This window comes from Cavia porcellus, unplaced genomic scaffold, assembly GCF_034190915.1.
Source record: "Cavia porcellus strain 051 isolate PalLab524CR breed Dunkin Hartley unplaced genomic scaffold, mCavPor4.1 scaffold_5, whole genome shotgun sequence".
Taxonomy (NCBI): Eukaryota; Metazoa; Chordata; class Mammalia; order Rodentia; family Caviidae; genus Cavia; species Cavia porcellus.
In genome coordinates, this window is record NW_026947488.1 from 57,890,382 (window position 1) to 57,910,570 (window position 20,189).

The 20,189-nt window shown below is 35.8% G+C and overlaps 1 protein-coding gene across 4 annotated transcripts in view; it reads left to right on the top strand.

Annotated features, from left to right (window-relative positions):
- The window catches only part of Dnajc13 (DnaJ heat shock protein family (Hsp40) member C13), a 132,189-nt gene extending 112,240 nt beyond the window's left edge, over positions 1 to 19,949 (top strand). For 3 of the 4 annotated variants that reach the window (XM_063248998.1, XM_063249000.1, XM_063248999.1), the window contains 8 exons: positions 3,834 to 4,003; positions 4,170 to 4,212; positions 4,510 to 4,683; positions 6,567 to 6,746; positions 7,023 to 7,163; positions 9,658 to 9,801; positions 13,354 to 13,453; positions 19,092 to 19,949. In XM_063248998.1, the coding sequence (XP_063105068.1) occupies positions 3,834 to 4,003; positions 4,170 to 4,212; positions 4,510 to 4,683; positions 6,567 to 6,746; positions 7,023 to 7,163; positions 9,658 to 9,801; positions 13,354 to 13,453; positions 19,092 to 19,198 (1,059 nt within the window). In that variant the 3' untranslated portion in view covers positions 19,199 to 19,949. Of the gene's footprint in view, positions 1 to 3,833; positions 4,004 to 4,169; positions 4,213 to 4,509; positions 4,684 to 6,566; positions 6,747 to 7,022; positions 7,164 to 9,657; positions 9,802 to 13,353; positions 13,454 to 18,073; positions 18,183 to 19,091 lie in introns of all 4 variants that reach the window. The other variant, XR_010047570.1, reaches the window with a different exon arrangement.
- Positions 19,950 to 20,189: the final 240 nt, after the last annotated feature.

Here is a 20,189-nt window from a genome sequence, read left to right on the forward strand (position 1 = left end):
AACATCTTTTATATATCAGTAAAACAAATTGGGTTCAGTTTCATATTTTGTTTGAGCTCTCAATCTAGGTATTAAAAATTTTTTTCTTTAAGAATAAGTAATTTCCTCAACAGGGTTGATGAAATGAGGGAATTCATTTGGATGCCTGCAGAAGAGACTCAAAAAGATGAATATTGACATTTAGTTTTATGTTTTCTTAAAGTAAGAGTTAGGTAGCACATAATTCTAATACCCACATTTGGATGTTTTAATTAACATTTTTAATGTTTAAATATAGATTAGAATTGAGCTCTTCACTTATAGTTTTTGGTCTATGAAATATGACGGACAAATATTACCAAGGTAAATCATTTCATACTTAAATTTTCTATGCAAGAAGAATACAATTACCAGGTGTTCTTTATTGAATTTATTTACAGCAAGAGCTTTTAGAGCTGGAGTCTGTAAACTTATTTTTCCTTTTTAGTAAGAGCTTTATTGAGATGTAAATGGCCTACCATACAATTCAGTAACTTTTTATAATCCCAGATTTAGCAATAATGAATGTGAGAACATTTTCTTCAACCCCAAAAGGAAAACCATAACCCTATACTAGTTTTGTAGTCACTCTATTCTCTCTCAATACTGGTTTTTAGTCACTCTTCTCTCCCCTGGGGCTTAGCAATACTAGTCCACTTTCTCTCTCTTACATATTTGCTTACCCTGGCATTTCGTATAAATGGAATCATATAATATTAGGTCATTTGTGACTTGTTTCTATTGCTTAGCCTGATGTTCTCAGGATTTAGTTATATATTAGTATTTCATTCTTTTTATTATGAAATAACACTTCAATTTTTTTATACATTTATTGTTTGAATACAAGCTTTTGGGTGGACATGTGTTTTTATTTCATTAATAATGGAATTTCTGGCTAGGTATGGTAGCACATGCCTGTAATCCTAGTACTCAGGAGGCTGAGCAAAGGATTGCTACGAGTTCTAACCCAGCCTGGGCTATGTAGTGAATTCAGGACAGTCTAAACTACATAGCAAGACCCTGTCTCATAAAACAAAGGAATGGAATTTCTAGGTCAAATGATCAGTAATACTATGGTTTGCTGTTTTGCAGGGTGGCTGTGGTGTTTTACATTCCTACTAGCAGTGTATGAGAGTTCTTGTTTTTCTCCTCTTCTCTAACGCTTGTATGTGTATTACAGCCATCCTAGTAGATGTAAACTGAAACTTCATAGTTTTGATTTGCATTTCTCTGGTTGAGTAGTCTGACTACTGTTGAATATTTTTCTATGTGCTTCTTGGTTATTTATATAACTTTTTTAGAGATAGGTCTATTCTTATCCTTTGCTAATTTTTAAATTGGATTACTTATCTTTTTATTCTTTAGTTGCAGTTGTTCTTATATATTTTGGGTACTAATTCCTTATATGTTATTGGCAAATATTTCTCCCTTTCTATGTATTATTGTCCTTTTTTTAAGACAATCTTACTGTGTAACCCAGGTTGACCTTAAACTGGCAACAGTCTTTCTGCCTCAGCCTCCTGAGTGCTAGGACTACAGATGTGCACCACTGCACCAGCTCAGTTCCATATTCTTGATGATGCCCTTGGAAATACAAAGTTTTAGATTTTAATAAAGTCCTATCTATCTGGTACTAAAGGTTGAATACAAAGCTTTGTGTGTGCTTAGCAAGTACTCTGCTGCCAAGCTGCAGCCCTTGGTCCCTTCATCTTTTTTTTTATTATAACTTACATTTTAAATTTATATATATATTTATACATATATGCATATGCGGTATATATAACTCACCGTGGCCTAATGCAAACGTTTATACATATATTTTCTCTTAGGAGTTTTGTAGTTTTACCCCTTAGATTTGAGCTACTTTGTGTACATGTAGCATGTAGTGATAGATCAATAAATATTTTTTATAAAAGGCCGCGTAGTAAGCATTTATCTCTTGTAGGCCATGTGTCTCCATCACAAATGCTCAACTCTTCTGTTGTAACGAGAAAACAACCATAGATGATAAATTACAAATGGACTACCTTCCAGTAGAATTTTATATACAAAATAGATGACAGGGTAAATTGGCTCTTCCTTTACCAGCCCGTTCTTGCTGGCTGGCATAAATATAACTGCAAAGGTTATGGTAAAAGAATTTGCAATCTATATAATTTTTATTAAAGTGTTTAGCTACTCATCAATTACCATGTTGTGTGATTCCTAGCATTTGAAATACTTCAAACATCTTTGTAATCTTGGTTTAATAGCACCTTGGGCTGAGATGCTCAGCGGCATAAGTGCCTGCCTGGCCAGTGTGAGTGAGATCATGAGTTTAATCCCTGATACCAAAATAAAATAAAATAAAAGAGTAAATATGGGTAGTTTATTAATTTTGGTGACAAAAAACTTTCTCAGAAATCTAATAGGAAAAATTTTATGATTTGTTTTACAGATGGAGATTGTCAAATAACTTAATGTACATTTTTATAAATTATATGATGATAGTAGATTTGGTAAACTTAGAAGATAATTAAAACATGTAACCTAAGGAAAACTAAAGTTTGCTTTTATATAAACTGAATATTCATAAATGTCTAAAATCTAAGACATTTGAAATTTATCAAATTCATCAACAGATGAGTTCTCCACCGAGAGTTTATAATACAGCTTATTATGAGTGGTTTGTTTATGGGAAATTTATTTCTTCAAATTTAGTTTTCTTGCCATAAGAACAAACTTCAAGCATAAAAATCAATGGTTATTAATTGTACAGTAGATTAGTTATTAGTTAAAAATACTAGAATGTAACATACAATAAAATGTATCAGATACATCTGTCCTAAAATCCTTGCAGAATGACTTCAGCAGTGTTCTTTTAGGGAACTGTAGGCTGACAGGCCAAATTAATTTGGCTTTTAACTAAATATTCAAGTATCTTCCAGAACGTGATTTTGTTAAAAACTGTTTTAAACAAGTGGTTCTGTTAAAGATGAAGTAAAATTGGTTGAGTAGAGCAAGCTGGCAGCACGATATTGTGAACAGACCTTTTGTTCTGTGAATCACAGTTCAGGGCCTCTAACTTGCCTTAGTGGATACTTTTTTTTTTTTTTTTTAAATAGGTAAGCACTTGCTGTGTGCCAGGATTTGGGAAGATAAACAGTAATCAAGGCAAAGTTGAGGAAGGGTTTGCGGAAGCTTGGGCACAGAATTTGACCTGGAGAACCCTGTGATGCCCTAAAGTGAAATATCCACCTTCCTATCCCTCATCTTCCCTTTTGTCCTATGCCTCACACTTATTTTTAATATGTACATAGTGTGTGTGCTATGGATGTGTTTTCTTACGCATTTTTTCAAATCCATTTTGGAAAAAAAACACAATAAAACAGAGGCAAGCAAAATAAGTACACTAAAAGATACTTGAGGACACAGTGGTAGCAAGAGAAAAGCTTAGTTTGTGGACGTGGGAAAAGTGAGAGCGTTGAAGAGACAAGCCAGCCAAGAGCCTTCTAGAAAGAAGCCACAGCACATGCATGGCCCAGCAGGGGGTGCTCTGAGAACTTTGCACCCCAGAGTTTTTGAATTTCCTAAGGTTTCTTAAAAATGAGGCAAGGAAAGGAAACTTGATAGATCAGCAAGGCCACATCATAGCAAATGTTCAAAGTTAGGTTGCATAAAGTTTCTCCCATTCTAGAACTTATAAGTAATTATTTTTTCACAGCCAAAATACAAGTTGCACTAATATTCTACCTTACTGAATTGTTAAAAGCAAACCAAATATTGAGATGTTTCCAATAGGTCTTGTTTTTTTTTTCTCAAACCTCCTCCCATAGGTTCGAATTACATTAATGAAATTTCTGCCTAGTGTTTTCATGGATGCTATGAGAGACAATCCTGAAGCTGCTGTACATATTTTTGAAGGAACACATGAAAATCCTGAGTTAATTTGGAATGACAGTTCCAGAGATAAAGTGTCTACAACAGTGAGAGAAATGATGCTAGAGTAAGTAAAGAAACAGATAGGAACTTAAGGCATTTAGGTGAAATCGTTGAGAAGGGCAAACTTTTCTGCTCTGTCAATCTGTCTGTAAGACATACCTAAAGGTTAATGGAAGTGTTATCTTTTTACTAGAGTTTAATTTTCTTCCCACCTCTTCCTCTTTCCCCAGGCACTTTAAAAGTCAGCAGGACAACCCTGATATAAACTGGAAGGTAATACAAACTTTTTTAAAACAGTTTATGCTTTGTTTTTTTAAAAGATTCCTGCTGAGCTAATTTAATGTCAGCCTATAGTTGTTCGGTCTTTAAGGAACTTGGGTGCTGTTCTGGGAAATACAACTTCAAACATTAAAGTAGGACCCTTCATTTTTTATGTAAACAACTCAGAAGAAACATAAAACATTATTAAATTATATTTGGGTATTACTTTTCTAAACATTTTTATAGCACTTGCTCCATGTGTAAATACTGATCTTTTAATTACTTATATGACCCTTTCTGTATTTAAAGTTGCCTGAGGATTTTGCTGTGGTATTTGGAGAAGCAGAAGGTGAACTGGCTGTTGGAGGAGTTTTCTTGAGGATCTTTATTGCACAGCCAGCTTGGGTTCTAAGAAAGCCCAGAGAATTTCTTATTGCACTACTGGAAAAACTAACTGAGCTCCTAGAGAAGAATAGTCCTCATGTAAGTTTCAGTCTTCAACAGAATATTTCAAAAGGTGTGCCAAATATACTGAACACAATCATGTTCTCTTAACACTTCTTCCCCGTTGACCAGCATTAAAGGTTAATGTTCAGTTATTGCAGTCACATGCCCATTGATTTGCGGGGGCTGGGTCATGTTCAAAGTGGTTACTTATAAGCCAGAATTAGGGAGTTAAGGTTAGGTTACATATATAATTATTTAACTTTATATATATTAATATATATACATGAATATATGTATATATGAATGAAAGATGTTAACAGTTACTGATTTGGGCTACCAGTTTTCAGTAATAACTAAGGAGAAATGTAAATGTTGAGTGATTCTCTGAGAGTGTGCCCATGTTTGTGGCTCTACTTTGTATGGTGGGAAGATCCTACCTAGTTCCAGAAATCAACCAAAAAATAGTAACGACATGAGTGAGCTCTCTATCTGAGCTCAAAACCAGAGGCTACCAGGAAAGCAGAAGTGGGCAAGATAGCTTTGATCTTGGTTTGTCACAGAAACCTTGATAGTTCGTAAGGTTTTGTTACCCTAATATTTCAGTTGAAAAATAGAGATACATGATTGGTGTTAAGCATGCTAACTGTAGATAGATGATTGAGAATCCTGAGCTGTATTGTTAAGATATGCTCTGTCCCAGATCCAGTGACTAGTTCGATCACCTCATGACTGCCTCATTGGTCTCATGTTAGAGTGATCTCACTGCATCTGCCCTGTCTATGTGGACTTAGCATACTGTGTGGCACAATTTGAATGCTTAGAAATTTGTAGTTCGTATCAGTAGTTTAGAAAAACTTACGTTAAAAATTAAAACCATAAAAAAAAACAACAACAAAAAAATTAAAACCATGTCAAACATTTACCAATGCTACGTTTCATTATTATGTTTGTCTTTATTAGGAATTTTGCTGCATTCATAATTTGCTTAGAAAATTAAAATCCTCAGGACTAGTTGTATAGTAGAGCACATTGCTTAGCATAGTAGAGGTCCTGGTTTCAACCCTTATTCTGCCCTCTCTGGGAGGAAAAGTGAAGGGAGGGAAGGAAGGATAGAAAGGAAGTCCTTAAAAGCTGAAACCTGAAGACGAAAGCACAAAACAGTTTCCTTCTATGTTACCTTCTTTTTGGGTGCATCATAATTTAAGAAGTCCTTGGTTATGGATGTATATGTGTACATATAAGAGCTGCAGGTCTTTGCAGTCCACTGTCCACAACAGAAGGTATGTTATGATATTCAGACATGAACGTCCTTAATCTGAAAATCAGAAATACTCTAAAATCAGAAATTTTTTGAATGTCATGTCAGTGCTCAATTTTGAATTTCAGAGCATTTCAGATTTTGGATTTTGGTTAGGGAGATTTAGCTGATATTTTTATTTAGAACCAAAACAAACAAACAAAAAAAACCCCTCCAGCCCTTGAAACCCTTCTGGTCATAAGCATTTCAAATAGGTATTACTTAACCTGTAGTAGAACTTTTACTAGAACTGGAAACATTTCACTTTTTCAGCATTCTTCTGGATTATTGCTGTTTTCTAACATCATTGTATTCATCACACTGTCTGTAAACATTTCTGGTAATACCTTTTGGGAAATGATCTCTTACACCTGTAGTAGAAATGAGATTTGTGTGGCCTCGTGAAAGGAACTTTGGATTAAGGTGGCACATTCTTAAATCCTTTGCGTTTGTTCCTATTACTAAGAAAATAAATTTTTCTATTTTGGATTTATGATCAGCTTTTATGGATCAGCTCTTAGACCTTTTGAACTCCTAGCTCAAATGTTTCTAAAGATATTGAGGACTTTCTTACTATTTTTATGGTTTATCTTGGTTAATTTATTTGCTGTGTATTTTCTAGGGGGAAACTCTGGAAACACTGACATTGGCAACAGTGTGTCTCTTCAGTGCACAACCTCAGCTGGCAGATCAAGTTCCACCATTGGGCCATCTTCCCAAAGTCATCCAGGCAATGAATCACAGGAACAATGCAATTCCTAAGAGTGCCATTCGGGTTATCCATGCCCTATCTGAAAATGAGGTATTGCTGAGTCTGTTCAGAACCTTGTAGCTCTAGCATTTATGCTCTCCTTTTCTGACTGATGCACATAATCACATAAAGTACCTTTTCACATATAAACCACAGGCCCTTTATTAACTCTTAAGCTAGTTAAAATGATATAATTAATAGGAGAAATTGACTTAGTTCATTATTAAGCTTGATAGTAGATCTTTGAAACTTATTCTGTTATTAGGATGTTACTGTGCTGCATAAAATATTACTACTACAAATATCCTTTCTAATTTTTATAATTAGCTATGTGTTCGAGCCATGGCGTCTTTGGAAACTATTGGCCCACTGATGAATGGAATGAAAAAGCGAGCAGATACTGTTGGTCTAGCCTGTGAAGCAATTAATCGAATGTTTCAGAAGGAACAGAATGAATTAGTTGCACAAGTAAGTGAATTCCTCAGTTCATTACCATTTTAGGAAAACAAACATCTCAAATACATCAACCGAAGTTTGATGAGAGATAACTTACAAGTCAGTTCATGTCTCATTTTGTAGTCTGTATACACAAATGGTTGTATATGTACACACCAAAAAGTAGGACCAATTGCTAAAGTTTTGCCAATGTCAGTATTATTTTGATGTTTGAGTTTTAAATTTTGGCTAACTTTAGGTTCCTTTGCAAAGTTCACTTCATTCATCTTTAAAGAGAGAGTTGTCATTTATTCATCCCTTTTTTATTTATTTTATTTAAAAGGAATAAAATAAAACAATAAGACAACCAAACAAGACAATAAAAACAGTATTGGATTTCAAAAACAAGACAGAAGGACCTCCCCCCCATAATTTCTGTATTGCATATTGTTTTCCTTTAAATACATGCTCAGACTACCAGCTTTAGACCTACAAAGTCAGTCAAGCAATTAAGTTGTTTTTTTACTTAAGTAGCTATCATCTCAGCCTGTGTTCCTCTGAATAAGCCAGTTGCTTTCAGGGATTGAGGGGTGTCCTGTTGTCCCCCAGCCCATGCACTGGATGGCTCACAGAAAGGCCTTGACTTTGGATTCTCCTCCTGGCCTGCATGGCTGTCTTTGGCTCACAGGATGGGGTTGGCTTTTTGGTTCTCCTCCATCCCTTTGTTTAAGTCATGTTTTAGAACATTCCATTATTTTTATTGTCCTTTTCAAAGAGACTGTTTCCCAAATGAAGATAGGACTTTGTGATTATTGGTGTAGACAGACACTGAAAGAACGAGAAATCTAAATTTTAAAACTCTCCCAAAAATGATCTAAAATAAACTCTAAGAATAAATACCAACTAATATTAAATATAAATGACATCTAGAACAATCAAACTTGTGGAAGCAAGAAGGTGGAATGGTAGTTACCAGAGTGATATGTAAAAAGGAGAGAATATTAAAGGTAAAAGTTTTACTTTAGTAACTTTCTTTAAGAGTCTCATTAAATTGCTCAGGCTAGGCTTGAATTTGTGATTCTCTTGTCTGTCTTACCACTCAGATTACAAGCTTGTGCCACCATGACTGACTAGGAATAATAGCTTAATTGAGAGAGTTTTTGGGGGGCTGGGGATTTAGCTCAGCAGCATAAGCGCCTGCCTTGCAAGCAGGCAGTCGTGAGTTCGATCCCCGGTACCGATATAAAGGGAAAAAAAAAGACAAAAAAGAGAGTATTTTTTCCCCAACAGAGTGATTATGATTAATAATGTATATTTCTTTTTTTTTTTTTTTTTTTTTTTTTTGGTACCGGGGTTCAAACTCACAACCTCACACTTGCCAGGCAGACACTTACACCACTGAGCTAACTCCCTGGCCCTAATAATGTATATTTCAAAACTGATGAGTAAATTTTAGTATTTTAAATGTTCTAACCATTAAAAATAAATATTTGAGGCAGTAGATATATTACTTAGATTGATTTAATCATTCCGCATTGTATGCATGAACCATAATGTCACTTCATGGTTCATTAAGAGTGTATCTATAGATTTATTTACTTATTAAAAAGTACCAGCTTTGATCACCCTATCTTACAAACTCTGGTGGTTTCTCATTACCTACAAGATAACAAAATGATATTGGACATTTTTAGCCTGAAAACAAGAATTATATCTTTATGTCCTGGACCTCCTATTTCCTTGCCCCTTATTTAAATAGGCTAGAGTATTGGATCCATCTCAAAGATAGTGGATGCTCAGAGTTTCAGGCTTTTGATTGGTTTGGTTTATTGGAAAGAACATGAGTTCTAGTTTACCACTTGATGGCTCTGTGACCTCAGGTATGATACTTAACTTTACAATGTTCAGGCTATTTATGACTGTCTCAGAGTTGTGTAAGATTAGTACTAGAAACCCAGAGCTACATTCACTAAACGTCAGTTATTGTATCCCCTTTCCTTTGAATTCCAGTGAAAAATATCCCATATGTGGTTTCATTAGGTTTGAATGAAATGAATGATGACTGTAAAGATCAGATATTTTATCACAAGATGAAAACTAGTCAGGTTCTTTAAAGATGTTGCCTATTTAGGATAGCACCTGAACAGGCAGATCAGTATATTAGCTAAAAGCTCACGTTCTGAGTTCTTAGATCTAAATCCACATGACAGTGCTGCCCACCTGTCTGGTTGTGAACACGTTTCTTCCCTCGCTGCATTGATTATTTCATTTGTAATAGTAATCCCTAATTCATGAGGGGCTGGGACTAGTAAAACAATTGATGTATGGCACATAGAACTGCTGATGGGCAGAATAGTCTCATTAAATAGCAATTTCATTATCATTAGGTATTTAAACAAAAACCTACCTGGCAATAAAATATTACAAAAACAGATTGCTCTTCTTCCGGGTATAGTTCAGGGAGTGAAATTGTATCTTCAGTGCATACATTTTTCCAATATGGTTATATGTGCTTGATTGCTTCTAGGCCCTGAAAGCAGATTTGGTTCCATACCTCCTACAGTTACTTGAAGGCATAGGCCTTGAAACCCTGGATAGCCCAGCTGCCACTAAGGCTCAGATTGTGAAAGCTCTCAAGGCAATGACTCGAAGCCTGCAGTATGGAGAACAGGTGAGTCTGCAGGAGGCACACTGCTGATTATACTGAGGTGTGATGGTGTTGGTTACAACTGAAAAAGAACTGAAGACCAGGTGTGAGTGAGTGTATAGCTGCCTCACAACTGATGAGAAAGCACAAAACCACATACTCTACAGGGTCAAGAGAATTGCTTTTCTGGGTAGTGATGGTATGTGGTACATTTTAGGGGAAATGTTAAAATTTATCAGTATGGGACATTATTCAGCACTTATTACTGATTAAGATTAACTTGCAGTTCTAGAGGTTATTGATATGGGTAAGTGTTAATCACATTCATTAACCATCTCATGCTATTTAAAAGATTGTTTCATTTTAGTGTTCATCTCCTTTATTAGTATTTATAGAGTGAGTGTTGGTTTCTTTTTTCTTTCATTACTTAAAAATGTACTAATGTTTCAGCTGCATGCATGTGCTGACCTCAGACCTGTTAGTTCTGAGTTCTTCCTTCAGTTTAGTGGATGTCTTATTTTGGTCTTTTCTTTTTATTGAGGTATAAGCTATATACAGTTTATAGGGTGTGTAAGTCTTGCCTCAAAATTAGTTTCCTTCAGAAATTCTTTATATATTGTTTCATTATCTTCTGGCATTTAGAATTGGAAAAGAAAAGTATTTGAGTAAACCTACCTTTTGATCATTTGCATTCCATGTCTGGATATTTACAACACTTTTGGTATAAAAATACCCCATCTTACTGAGTTTTTGTTGGATCATTGAACAGAACTGTCTGCAATCTCAATGTATTAATGTCCACTTTGTATGCTTTAATTTTGTAATCTGGACAACTGTTTCTGAGATGATAATATGTAATCTATTAACTAGTGATTTCTTACTGTATATTTTTTCTCTTGAAATTCTGTATTACTTGTAACCTTTTACTGTTTTATTTTTCTCTTTAAGTAAAAAAAAAATCATTTATCCATTCCTCAGTTAGTGGACGTTTGGGTTGTTTACAAGATTTAGCTATTACAAATTGCACTGTTATAAACCTAAATGCACGTATGTTGCTGTAGTGTGATGTTTTTAATTCTGGGAAGATACCCAGAAGAGGCATAGCTGGGTCAAATGGGACATCTAAGCCTAGCTTTCCAAGGAATCTCTATACTGATTTTCACAGTGGTCGTACCAGTCTGCACTCCCACAGCCATATCCCCAAAATTGTTACACAGATTTAATGCAAACTCTCCTGTTTTCTTATATTCACTGCTTTTGTCTTTTTCTATTTCTGTGAGAATATCTCATTTTGCATTTATTTTAATAATTCGATTTTGTGATAATCCAACCCAGCCAACACATTTCCATTAATACTTCAACTCCCAGAAATCTTTTAGGTGCTGTAATAATACTTGCATTATCATTGAGTGTAACTTTGTAGGTACTCAGATAGAAAGATAGCATTTTTTCACTACTTGGATAATTTCATAATTGAACTTCTGATCTGCAGTCTTCTGATGACCTTTTCAGTGACTCTTTTTAGCAATATGGTTCAAAAGTTAAATGTCCTAATAGGTTTTATAGGTTTACATTTGCTTCAACTAAAGCTTTCCTTTGGTGAATCCACAGCAATTCTGTATTTCAAGAAGTGTTTTGATTCAGTTGAAATTTCTATCAGTATTTTGTTGGTTGAATCACTTAAAATGCTGTATATATGCAATGTATGCTGCTATAATCATTAAGTAGTATGTTTTTAGAGGTGTTTTTACTTTTTCCAGCTTTATATCTCTAATGATAATCTCTAATGCTTGTGTGTCACAACTCATTTGATCATCGTCTTTTTGACATTGCTGTTGAGCCCACCTCTCCCAGCCTCCTGCTGCCACTCAGTTTATCTTGGTGCTCTGTTTCACTTACCAAATCTGCTTCTTCACTTTGGAGGACTGTGGCTGAGGGAAGCTTTAATTACTTCTATTTGTTGTGAAAGGACTTAACCAGCCAAAACAAGGAAGCTGTCCATTGGCAATCAAGAGAGATCTGGCATGACAGAGTGGATTCTGGTTTCATTTTAGTCCTGTTATTTGTTGAAAAAATCTGAACCTCAGTTTCCCCTGGAAAAAGTGCAGGAACTGTCCCTAATCATCACTTAAAACGATTTCCCATTTTTTTTGTTATAAGGGAATAGTCACACTAAAGATAGTACTTTGTATATATTTGGAGGTGGTTGTTTTTTGATACCAGGAATTGAGCTTAGAGCCTTATGCTTGGCAGGCAGGTTCTGTGCACCTACATTCTCAGCCCTTTTGTGTATATTTGTATTTAAAATGTTACACAGAAATTTTCTTTTTTGGAGTCTTTAATTGTTCTAGTAATAGATTTCCTGATTAAAGAAGCCGGTGTTAATAACAGAGATAGAGAAAGATCAAAAGATACGTTAAAAATATCACTGATGGGGTCAGGGGTATAGCTCGGCAGCACAGTGCCTCCCTGGCAAGCACAAGGTGGTGAGTTTGATTCCCGGTACCAAAAAATAAAATAAAAATATAAACAGTTTTTAACATAGATATGGCGTGTATGAAGAGCCTTTGTAATGTATTTTTAAAAGAGATAAGGGTTAAACTATTAAATCTAGTTCCCAATAGATACTTTTTAACTTGAATTAATTTAAAATTAATTAAATTTCTAAGTAATTTTTAAATATACTTTATTGGTACACTTTTGATATACATAATGATCACATTCATCATAGGGAATACATAATATATCTTGATTCTTCTTTTTTCCCCATCCTCTCTCCCTTCTCTTCAACTCTTTTTAAAGTACTGAGGGTTTCAGATTCTTGTTTATGTTTTTATAGGGGTTTTTTTGTCCATAAATGTTATGAATACTGTGTAAGGGCAGTCTTGTGTACCGTTTGCAGGCAATTAATTGACCCCTCCTAGATCTGCCTTAGGATTCCCAGTGTGAAATTAGCAGGGGAACCGTGCCACTCTTCTTCCACTTTCAAGGGAAGGGAGCAGAGAAGTACAGTACACTCCAGAGTAGGACCACGCCTTCCAACTTTACAATAATCACTGCCAGTTTTGCCTCTTTCCAGGATTGGGCAGCTGGGCATTTTGATTTACATGGTACTCACGATCATCTGTAATGCTTACCAGTAAGTTGTGTGGCATTGTCCCACTCAGGTCCATAAGCTTTCCTTGTAACTTCAAAGACAAGAAACTCATTGTGTATACTGTGCCTGCTGTGTAAGAGGTGCTCAAGCAGTTTAATCTAAAAGTTCATGCATTCTCTGTGTTGGTATTTCTTAAATATTTTTATCTGTATCACAAGGAGGTCTTTCTCAATTTCTTACCTTTCTTTCTATTTAGGTCCCTGTGAGAAGCAGCTGTGATAAACTATAGGGATTGGAATACACAGTGCTGTCTTTCATCTTAATAATACATACTGATACATATGTATTTCACAGAGCATCATTTACCAGTTTTGTGTGTGATAATCTAATGCTGCGTATATTCATTTTTTCCTCGTGTGCTGTGTGTTGTTATTCTCTTGAGTTCATAAACCTCTAATAGAGGTGGTTTTCCTTCATAGGTGAACGAAATACTATCTCGTTCTTCAGTCTGGAGTGCCTTCAAAGATCAGAAACATGATTTGTTCATTTCTGACTCACAAACAGCAGGATACCTCACAGGTAAATATACCTAATTGGTCATCCTAAACGACACCTGGCAGAAGCCACTTGGACCTTAGGTTTGACTTGCATATACATAAAATACCATTCACAGTATTTTCCTAGGCTTCTAGCTGACCTTTCTTGCAGGTGCTTTGAGTATGTAGTAGATTTGTTGTAGCTTTGGACAGCATGTGAAACTCTTGGTATGTTGAATGTGTACTAACTAAAATACATGCTTTGTTCAGTTTTGAGTGGTGGGTGTAGGTTATATATGAAACATATCTACATTAAAATATTGAGCATGTAAAAACTGGAGAAATACTGTTAAGGCATGTCAGTATCAGCAATGTAGTAGCAACATACCATTTAACAGAGAAGCTACAGATACATATGATAGTACATCAACTATTTTTCTTCTTAATTTCCTGATTTGTCTGTAGTTTCACTAAATATTTAAGGTTTTTTTCTTCCCTTTGGGAAATGTGAGGATCATAAATGAAAGGCTTTTGGTGACTGCTAGGTATCAAAATATTTAAACATGTATGAGCTCAGTACATTTGTCCATCTAATAAACTAATTGCAAAGTAATTTGAAATAATGATTTTAATATTGTCAGAACAAAGCCACACCACTTGTTACATTATAAAGATGAATTGTAGCATCTGGTATAAAAGTTTTCAGTTTGAACCTAACCTTAAGAATATGAGGTAATTGTTGACTAAGCCTAGTGACACTTGCCTGTAGTTCCAGCCCTCAAGTTGAGGAAGAAGGATCACAAGTTTGAGCTTAGCCCAGGTAATTTAGGGACTTAAGAAGACCTAGTCTCAAAAAAAAAAATAAAGGTCTGGGATTATAGCTCAGTGCAGACACCCTGGATTCAATTCCCAGTACTATAACGAACACTAACAAAAAATACAAAGTACTTGCTGTTTGCCTGAAATAGTAATATATAAAAACATGTTAGTCCTACATCCTCTAGCCAGAGATGATATATGATCTAGATAAATGAGGAAAAAAACTTAACACGTAATTGGGTGTGGTGGCACATACCTGAAATCCCACTCAGAAGGCTGGGGCAGGAAGATCACCATGAGTTTGAGGCCAGCATGAACTACATAGTGAGACCCTGTGAAAAAGAGGGAGAGTTGAAGGGAAAAAGGAAAAGAGAATTAACATCTAGTGTTTATACCAGTGTTCATTTTTGTAATAGTCTTTATGAGATTTTAAAAAATTATAAAATCTTAAAGACTAAATCTTGCATGCTGAAAAATAGAGGCTCTGGGAAAAGTTTCATACTTTGATTTTAGACTTGGTTTCTGCAATACTGGTTTTCTTTTACTGTGATCTCTTTAATACTGATCCACTTCTAATATTAGTTGAAAAGAGCCTTAGAATTTATAAATATGTTGTGCTTTGGCTGTTCCTGGGTGTGTCTGAAGAGTATACCACAGATTTTTCTTTTTACTTCTCTATCTCTTGCTGCTGATTTCTGTGGAGAGAAATAACTTAGAATATGGTTTTATTCAGCCTTGCATCTGTCTTTCAAATTTGGGGTAAAAACGATAGCTTCCACGCATGAAGTGTGTTCTTAACAAGACTTACTAAAAAGTACCTCTTGACACTGTTTCCAGAAGTTCATGTACCATATTTCCTGCCATTATGTTCATTTCTTTATGAGAATGATGTGATTGGGAAGATCTGCCTTATTTTTTAGCTAAGAGTAGGTTTATTTAGAAGTTGACCGAAAAGTAGTAGTGTGTAGATTGTAAACTTCGCTACAGGAATGCCTTTTCTAATGTTTTGTTGTTCTCCCTTGCACTTAGCATTTGTTGACTTAATGAAATAAAGTACGGGCACCCAAGACTTGACAGTCTTTTTGGGTCAGCAGGTTCTGTAGGTTATAAAAAAGACAGACATTTATCTTCAGAGAACCAAACTTACTTTGGTCCTCATCCTTACCCAGATTTCCTAGAACTATGAGAGTTGCGGAGTAAAGAGCTTTCTTTCTACCCTTCCTTTTCCTTGGATTCTCATGGTAAGAAACTGCTATGATAGGCTGTCGGGATTGAAGGAGCATAAGAAAAAGAAGAGTTTACAAATTTATTACTTCCCTTGCAGGCTCAAATGGCTGCAGGTTCTATCTAGGAGGGAGAGATAGTATGAACCCCAGCCTGGCAGGACCTAGTGTGACTTTGCCATTCCGAAAGCCACTGCTAAAGCTTGCAGTCAGGTCCCTGAGACAGTCTGAGCTAGCTGTGAGCTGTGTTGGCCTCAGAACTGTCCAGTTGTTGACAGGCATATTGTGAAGCCAGGGTGTTCTTTTTTTGAAGTGTTCAATGCTGTAGATGATTTTTCTTTGTTTCTGAGTTAATGTCTACTTGCATTGCTCCTTTTATATGCTCATTGCTTGGGTTGTCAAGTGTTCTTTTGTGTTTGCGCTTTTCTACTTACATATTATGTGTTGTGAATTTAATAAAAAGGGGCAGGTACTTCTAATAATGGTAAAATCCTGTTACGTAAAACTTGAGAGGATATATTCAGTATTGTGTTGACTCAGAATATTATTAAATTAAAGTATATCTGTGACACCCCCAGTCTTCAAAGGTTCAAAAAAAAGGTTTGTACCTATCCCGCGTCCTGTCATTTTACAAATGAACCCTTGTTTCTGGTGTTTTCTTGTACATGTGGCAAGCTAGTGACTGGAAATGACCAGTAATACTTTTATGATTTCACTTTAGCTGGCCACTGAACAAATGTCAATTACTCACATGCTCACGATTTGATATAAAAGTCCTAAGTGTGTTCACTCAGTGTTGATAAATTACAGTATGACTGCCTATTTCCATAGGTTCTCTAAGTTAGCATATTGTTCTGTTTTATGACAAATGCTTGCTTATTTACTTTTTATTTATTGTCTTTTTGAGACAGTGTCTTGCTATGCAGTTCAGGCTGGCCTTAAGCTCACTTTGTAGCCCAGGCTGGTCTTGAACTTGCAGTGATCCTCCTGCCTCAGCCTCCTGAGTGCTGGGATTACAGGTGTGTACCACCATGCCTGATTGCAAATGCTTATTTAAATAAGTACCTCAGTGAAGTTTATCCTGTACAGTGTGGTTGCTTCTTATTCAGAGCCTACCATTCCTTAGTCATTTATTAAATTCTAGAACAGCATTGTGCCAGCAAACTCAAGACTCCTATACAAATAATTCCAGCGTGAAAACCCTCAAATTATCTCACCTAGAAATCAGTAGCAACAGTAAGAACAATAGGGGAGAAAAAGAGATCAAAGTGAAAATGCTTTTAGTAGCTAAAATTGGAAATGAAGAACTTTTCATAAACATACTTCATTAGAGTAGCTAATTCCATTTTGTGGGATTCTTTAATTCTCCATTTATTCTCATACCTGTGACATTCAGTAGCCTTTTACTATATTTCCACGTACTCTGGCACCTTTACTCCTTTTGATTTTTCTCTGGAGAACATAACTATTTTGTCACATTCTGGTGACCAGGCAGTACTCTTTTGGCCCCAGGAATCCAGATGAGTCATCAAGAAGAAACCAGAGGCACAGAGAATAACATCTCACACTTCATTTGCAGAAATGCACAGTAATTGATTTGTTTTTCGTAAAGAGGCAAATCATGGAATTAGATTTAGGTTTCTTCCTTCTAGGCCTATCCTTTTACAATTCAGATATTAACCTGGAAGTTCTCAAATTTTCTCAGTTCACAATGCCCTTTTAGTCTCAGTAAAATTTTTCATCCAGCCTAGACCAAAAGAAACTCATATACAAGTTAGATTTAAGAAGTTATTATGTCCAGGTAATGGGGAAGTAATTACTTGTATTATGGTGGTGAACAAGTCTTCTTGTGTTTCATATTTTAAATACTCAGTAGTGCCCCTATAAATTTGCCCAGGGTACCCTAGCACACAGTTGGAAAACTGTAGCATCATCAGTTCAGTTTCTATATGTAGCATTCATAGTTGTGTCTCAGCAACCAGCATTTTGTTGTGAACTAAATTGAACCCACAATCACAGTTGCTCAGGAACCATACCAGCCAGGACTGTTTGAGGTTTTACTCCAAAGGGTTACATCTTTAGTGAGCCCTATGTGATAGTTTTGTAGTAATCCATTCTCTGCCTATTGTTTAGGCAGTCCTAGGTTGGTGAAACATTGTGTAACAGTGTGGTGCTGCAGCTGGGAACCACACTGTGGAGCAAGTTTAATAATTGACCTAGTGATCTTCTCCCTGAGCAGTCTGTGGAAGCCCAGGCCTCCTGACTGGCAGAAGGTGGGTGCTGATAGATGCAGGACCCTGTGGTACTTTAAAAAAGGGAAATTCTTTTTACATATTTTCTAAGTACAAGACTCCAAATACCTGCACACTCTGATTAGCTTTTGTTGTCACTCATGCAAGCTGAGTCATCTCTCTGGCAATTTAACCACATATGTAGTAACTATACAGGCTTTTTCACATCCACAGCACAAGTGCTCATAAGGTGAGAAGCAAGATGAATCTGAATCATGACCTTTTGTCTTACATTAGTTCTGTTATGCCTTAGCTTTCATCAGACTGCTCTGCTGTTTGCACTTCCTCACAACTTCCCTTGCTATTTATATTTCTTTCTTCCCCCCTCAGGTGTCTCTCCTTCCCTTCTAACTGGCAGCAGCCCCCTTCACCTCAGGAGCGGGCTTTAGATGCACTCTGCCAGGCAGCTTGCTAACTTCTGTGTAGCTCTCTGAAGCAGGTAGAGAATTGTTTTGCTAAATGCATGCTGCTCCCTAGCCTTTCTAATCCTAACCCTTTGATGTTCCAATGTCCTATAGTCATTTGCCTTGTTTCCTACAATCTCAGCTTAAAAATTCCTCAGTATCCAGTATTATGCTAGTTTCTCTTACAGTTACTTGTTACAGTTTGTGCAGTGCTTCTGACATGTAATTAAATGTCTGCAGGGTTTAAACTAAGGGGCTAATAAGCCCATTAATATGCATATAGGACACATCTTGATAAATGCTGGTATACGTAGCATGTTCATGCAGTAGAGACTGTTAGCATCAAAGAAGATACATAAAACTAAAATATCCATACTTTTCTCAGAGCATCCTCGTTTTGCCCTGTGAGAGGTGGATATCCAGAGCCTTCCTCTTCCTTCTCAAAGACGTTGGTGTAGCAACCCTCCTTCATTTGGTGATAACTGATTAGAACATCATTTCTTTGCACCAAATGAAAATAATTTAACTATTGGGCATTGACTGAAATGTTTGAGAATTTCATCATGTATGACTTTTGAATAGGTTGAGTGTGTGGTTTAGTTTGGTTTGATTTTTCAGTCTGTTTGTTCCCATTTTTTTTAATTTAACTTAATGTCCAGTATTTTTTTCAAAGATTGAACTTCGCAGATGTGAGAAAACCTTTTCCCATATTCCCAGTTTTATTATTGTCCAGCATAAATTTTGAAATGATTTTTTAACTTAATCACATACTAAAGGCAAATCATAAACAATGATACCATGTAGCTATCTTTGGAGTATACTTGTACATTTAGCACATTCTTATAGATTATCTGTTTGTTTTGCTGGGGCATTTGACCAGACTGTGTTTTCATAAAGATCAGTATTTTTACTTCTGGGTGTGTCTTTTCCTTTTTCTCTTGCAGGACCTGGAGTTGCTGGCTACCTTACTGCAGGTACATCCTCATCAGTCATGTCTAACCTGCCACCTCCTGTAGACCATGAGGCAGGTGACCTTGGCTATCAAACTTGAAATACTTGTGAATGACAATAAATGCTGAAAGGCCAGTGCCGAGTCCACATTCCTCCAGCTGATAACATTGAAGAAAATTCTTACTGCCTTTCTCTTGATTTCATGACAGTGTTATTCCTTTTTCTATAACTATATTTTTTATTTAGGAAAAATGTCAATGATTCTAATTGTATCACGTTATGAGAAAGCACTCTGGGTCAACGTAAGTGGATACCAGAGAATATTTTTCCTTGATGTACGTAAGCACATTTTATTCCTTTTTATCTGTTTACAAAACTGTGAATCAAAAAGACGAAACTTTCTTCCTAGTTTTTATAATGTTTTTTGAATTATTGTGACTGTGGGGTTAAGCTGCAGTCTACAGAAATTGAGCTAAGTCATTCATCCCCAGAAAGTCTTCTGCATCAGGTCTTCAGGGCTGTCCTCCTCCCACCATCCGTAATTATGAGGTTTTCGTCCCTATACCTGGTCACTGATATCCTCAGTCATTAACCCTGTGAGAGCTCACAGTACACATTGGTATGTATAACCAGCTTTACCAAATTGAATGAAAAGGAGCTTGTGCAAAAAAATATATATATATATTAAAATGGTTGTCAAGCTGTTATGTAAAAGAGTAGTGTAATTGTGAAATGTTCTATACATTATCAAATATATAAAGCTTTCTATATTGAATGTACATTATACAGATCATTCATATGTGTACATAAAATTTTAAAAATAAAGGGAATTGACTGCTTTGTTAATGAGATATCTTTGTTCTAGTTTAATTTTTCTCTTTGAAGACCTCATATGTCTTTAGTTGTAAAACAGGCATTGTAACAGTAAACACATACTTTTACCTCAGGTCTACATCTCTTCATGTAGAGAACTAGATTGTTGTATCTGTTCATTCCTAACTCCTTTATTAGCCACTTCTGAGCTTCCAGAAACAGGTACCGTTTATTTATTTTCCATATAATACATAAGTACCTTTATGTGTGTGACATTA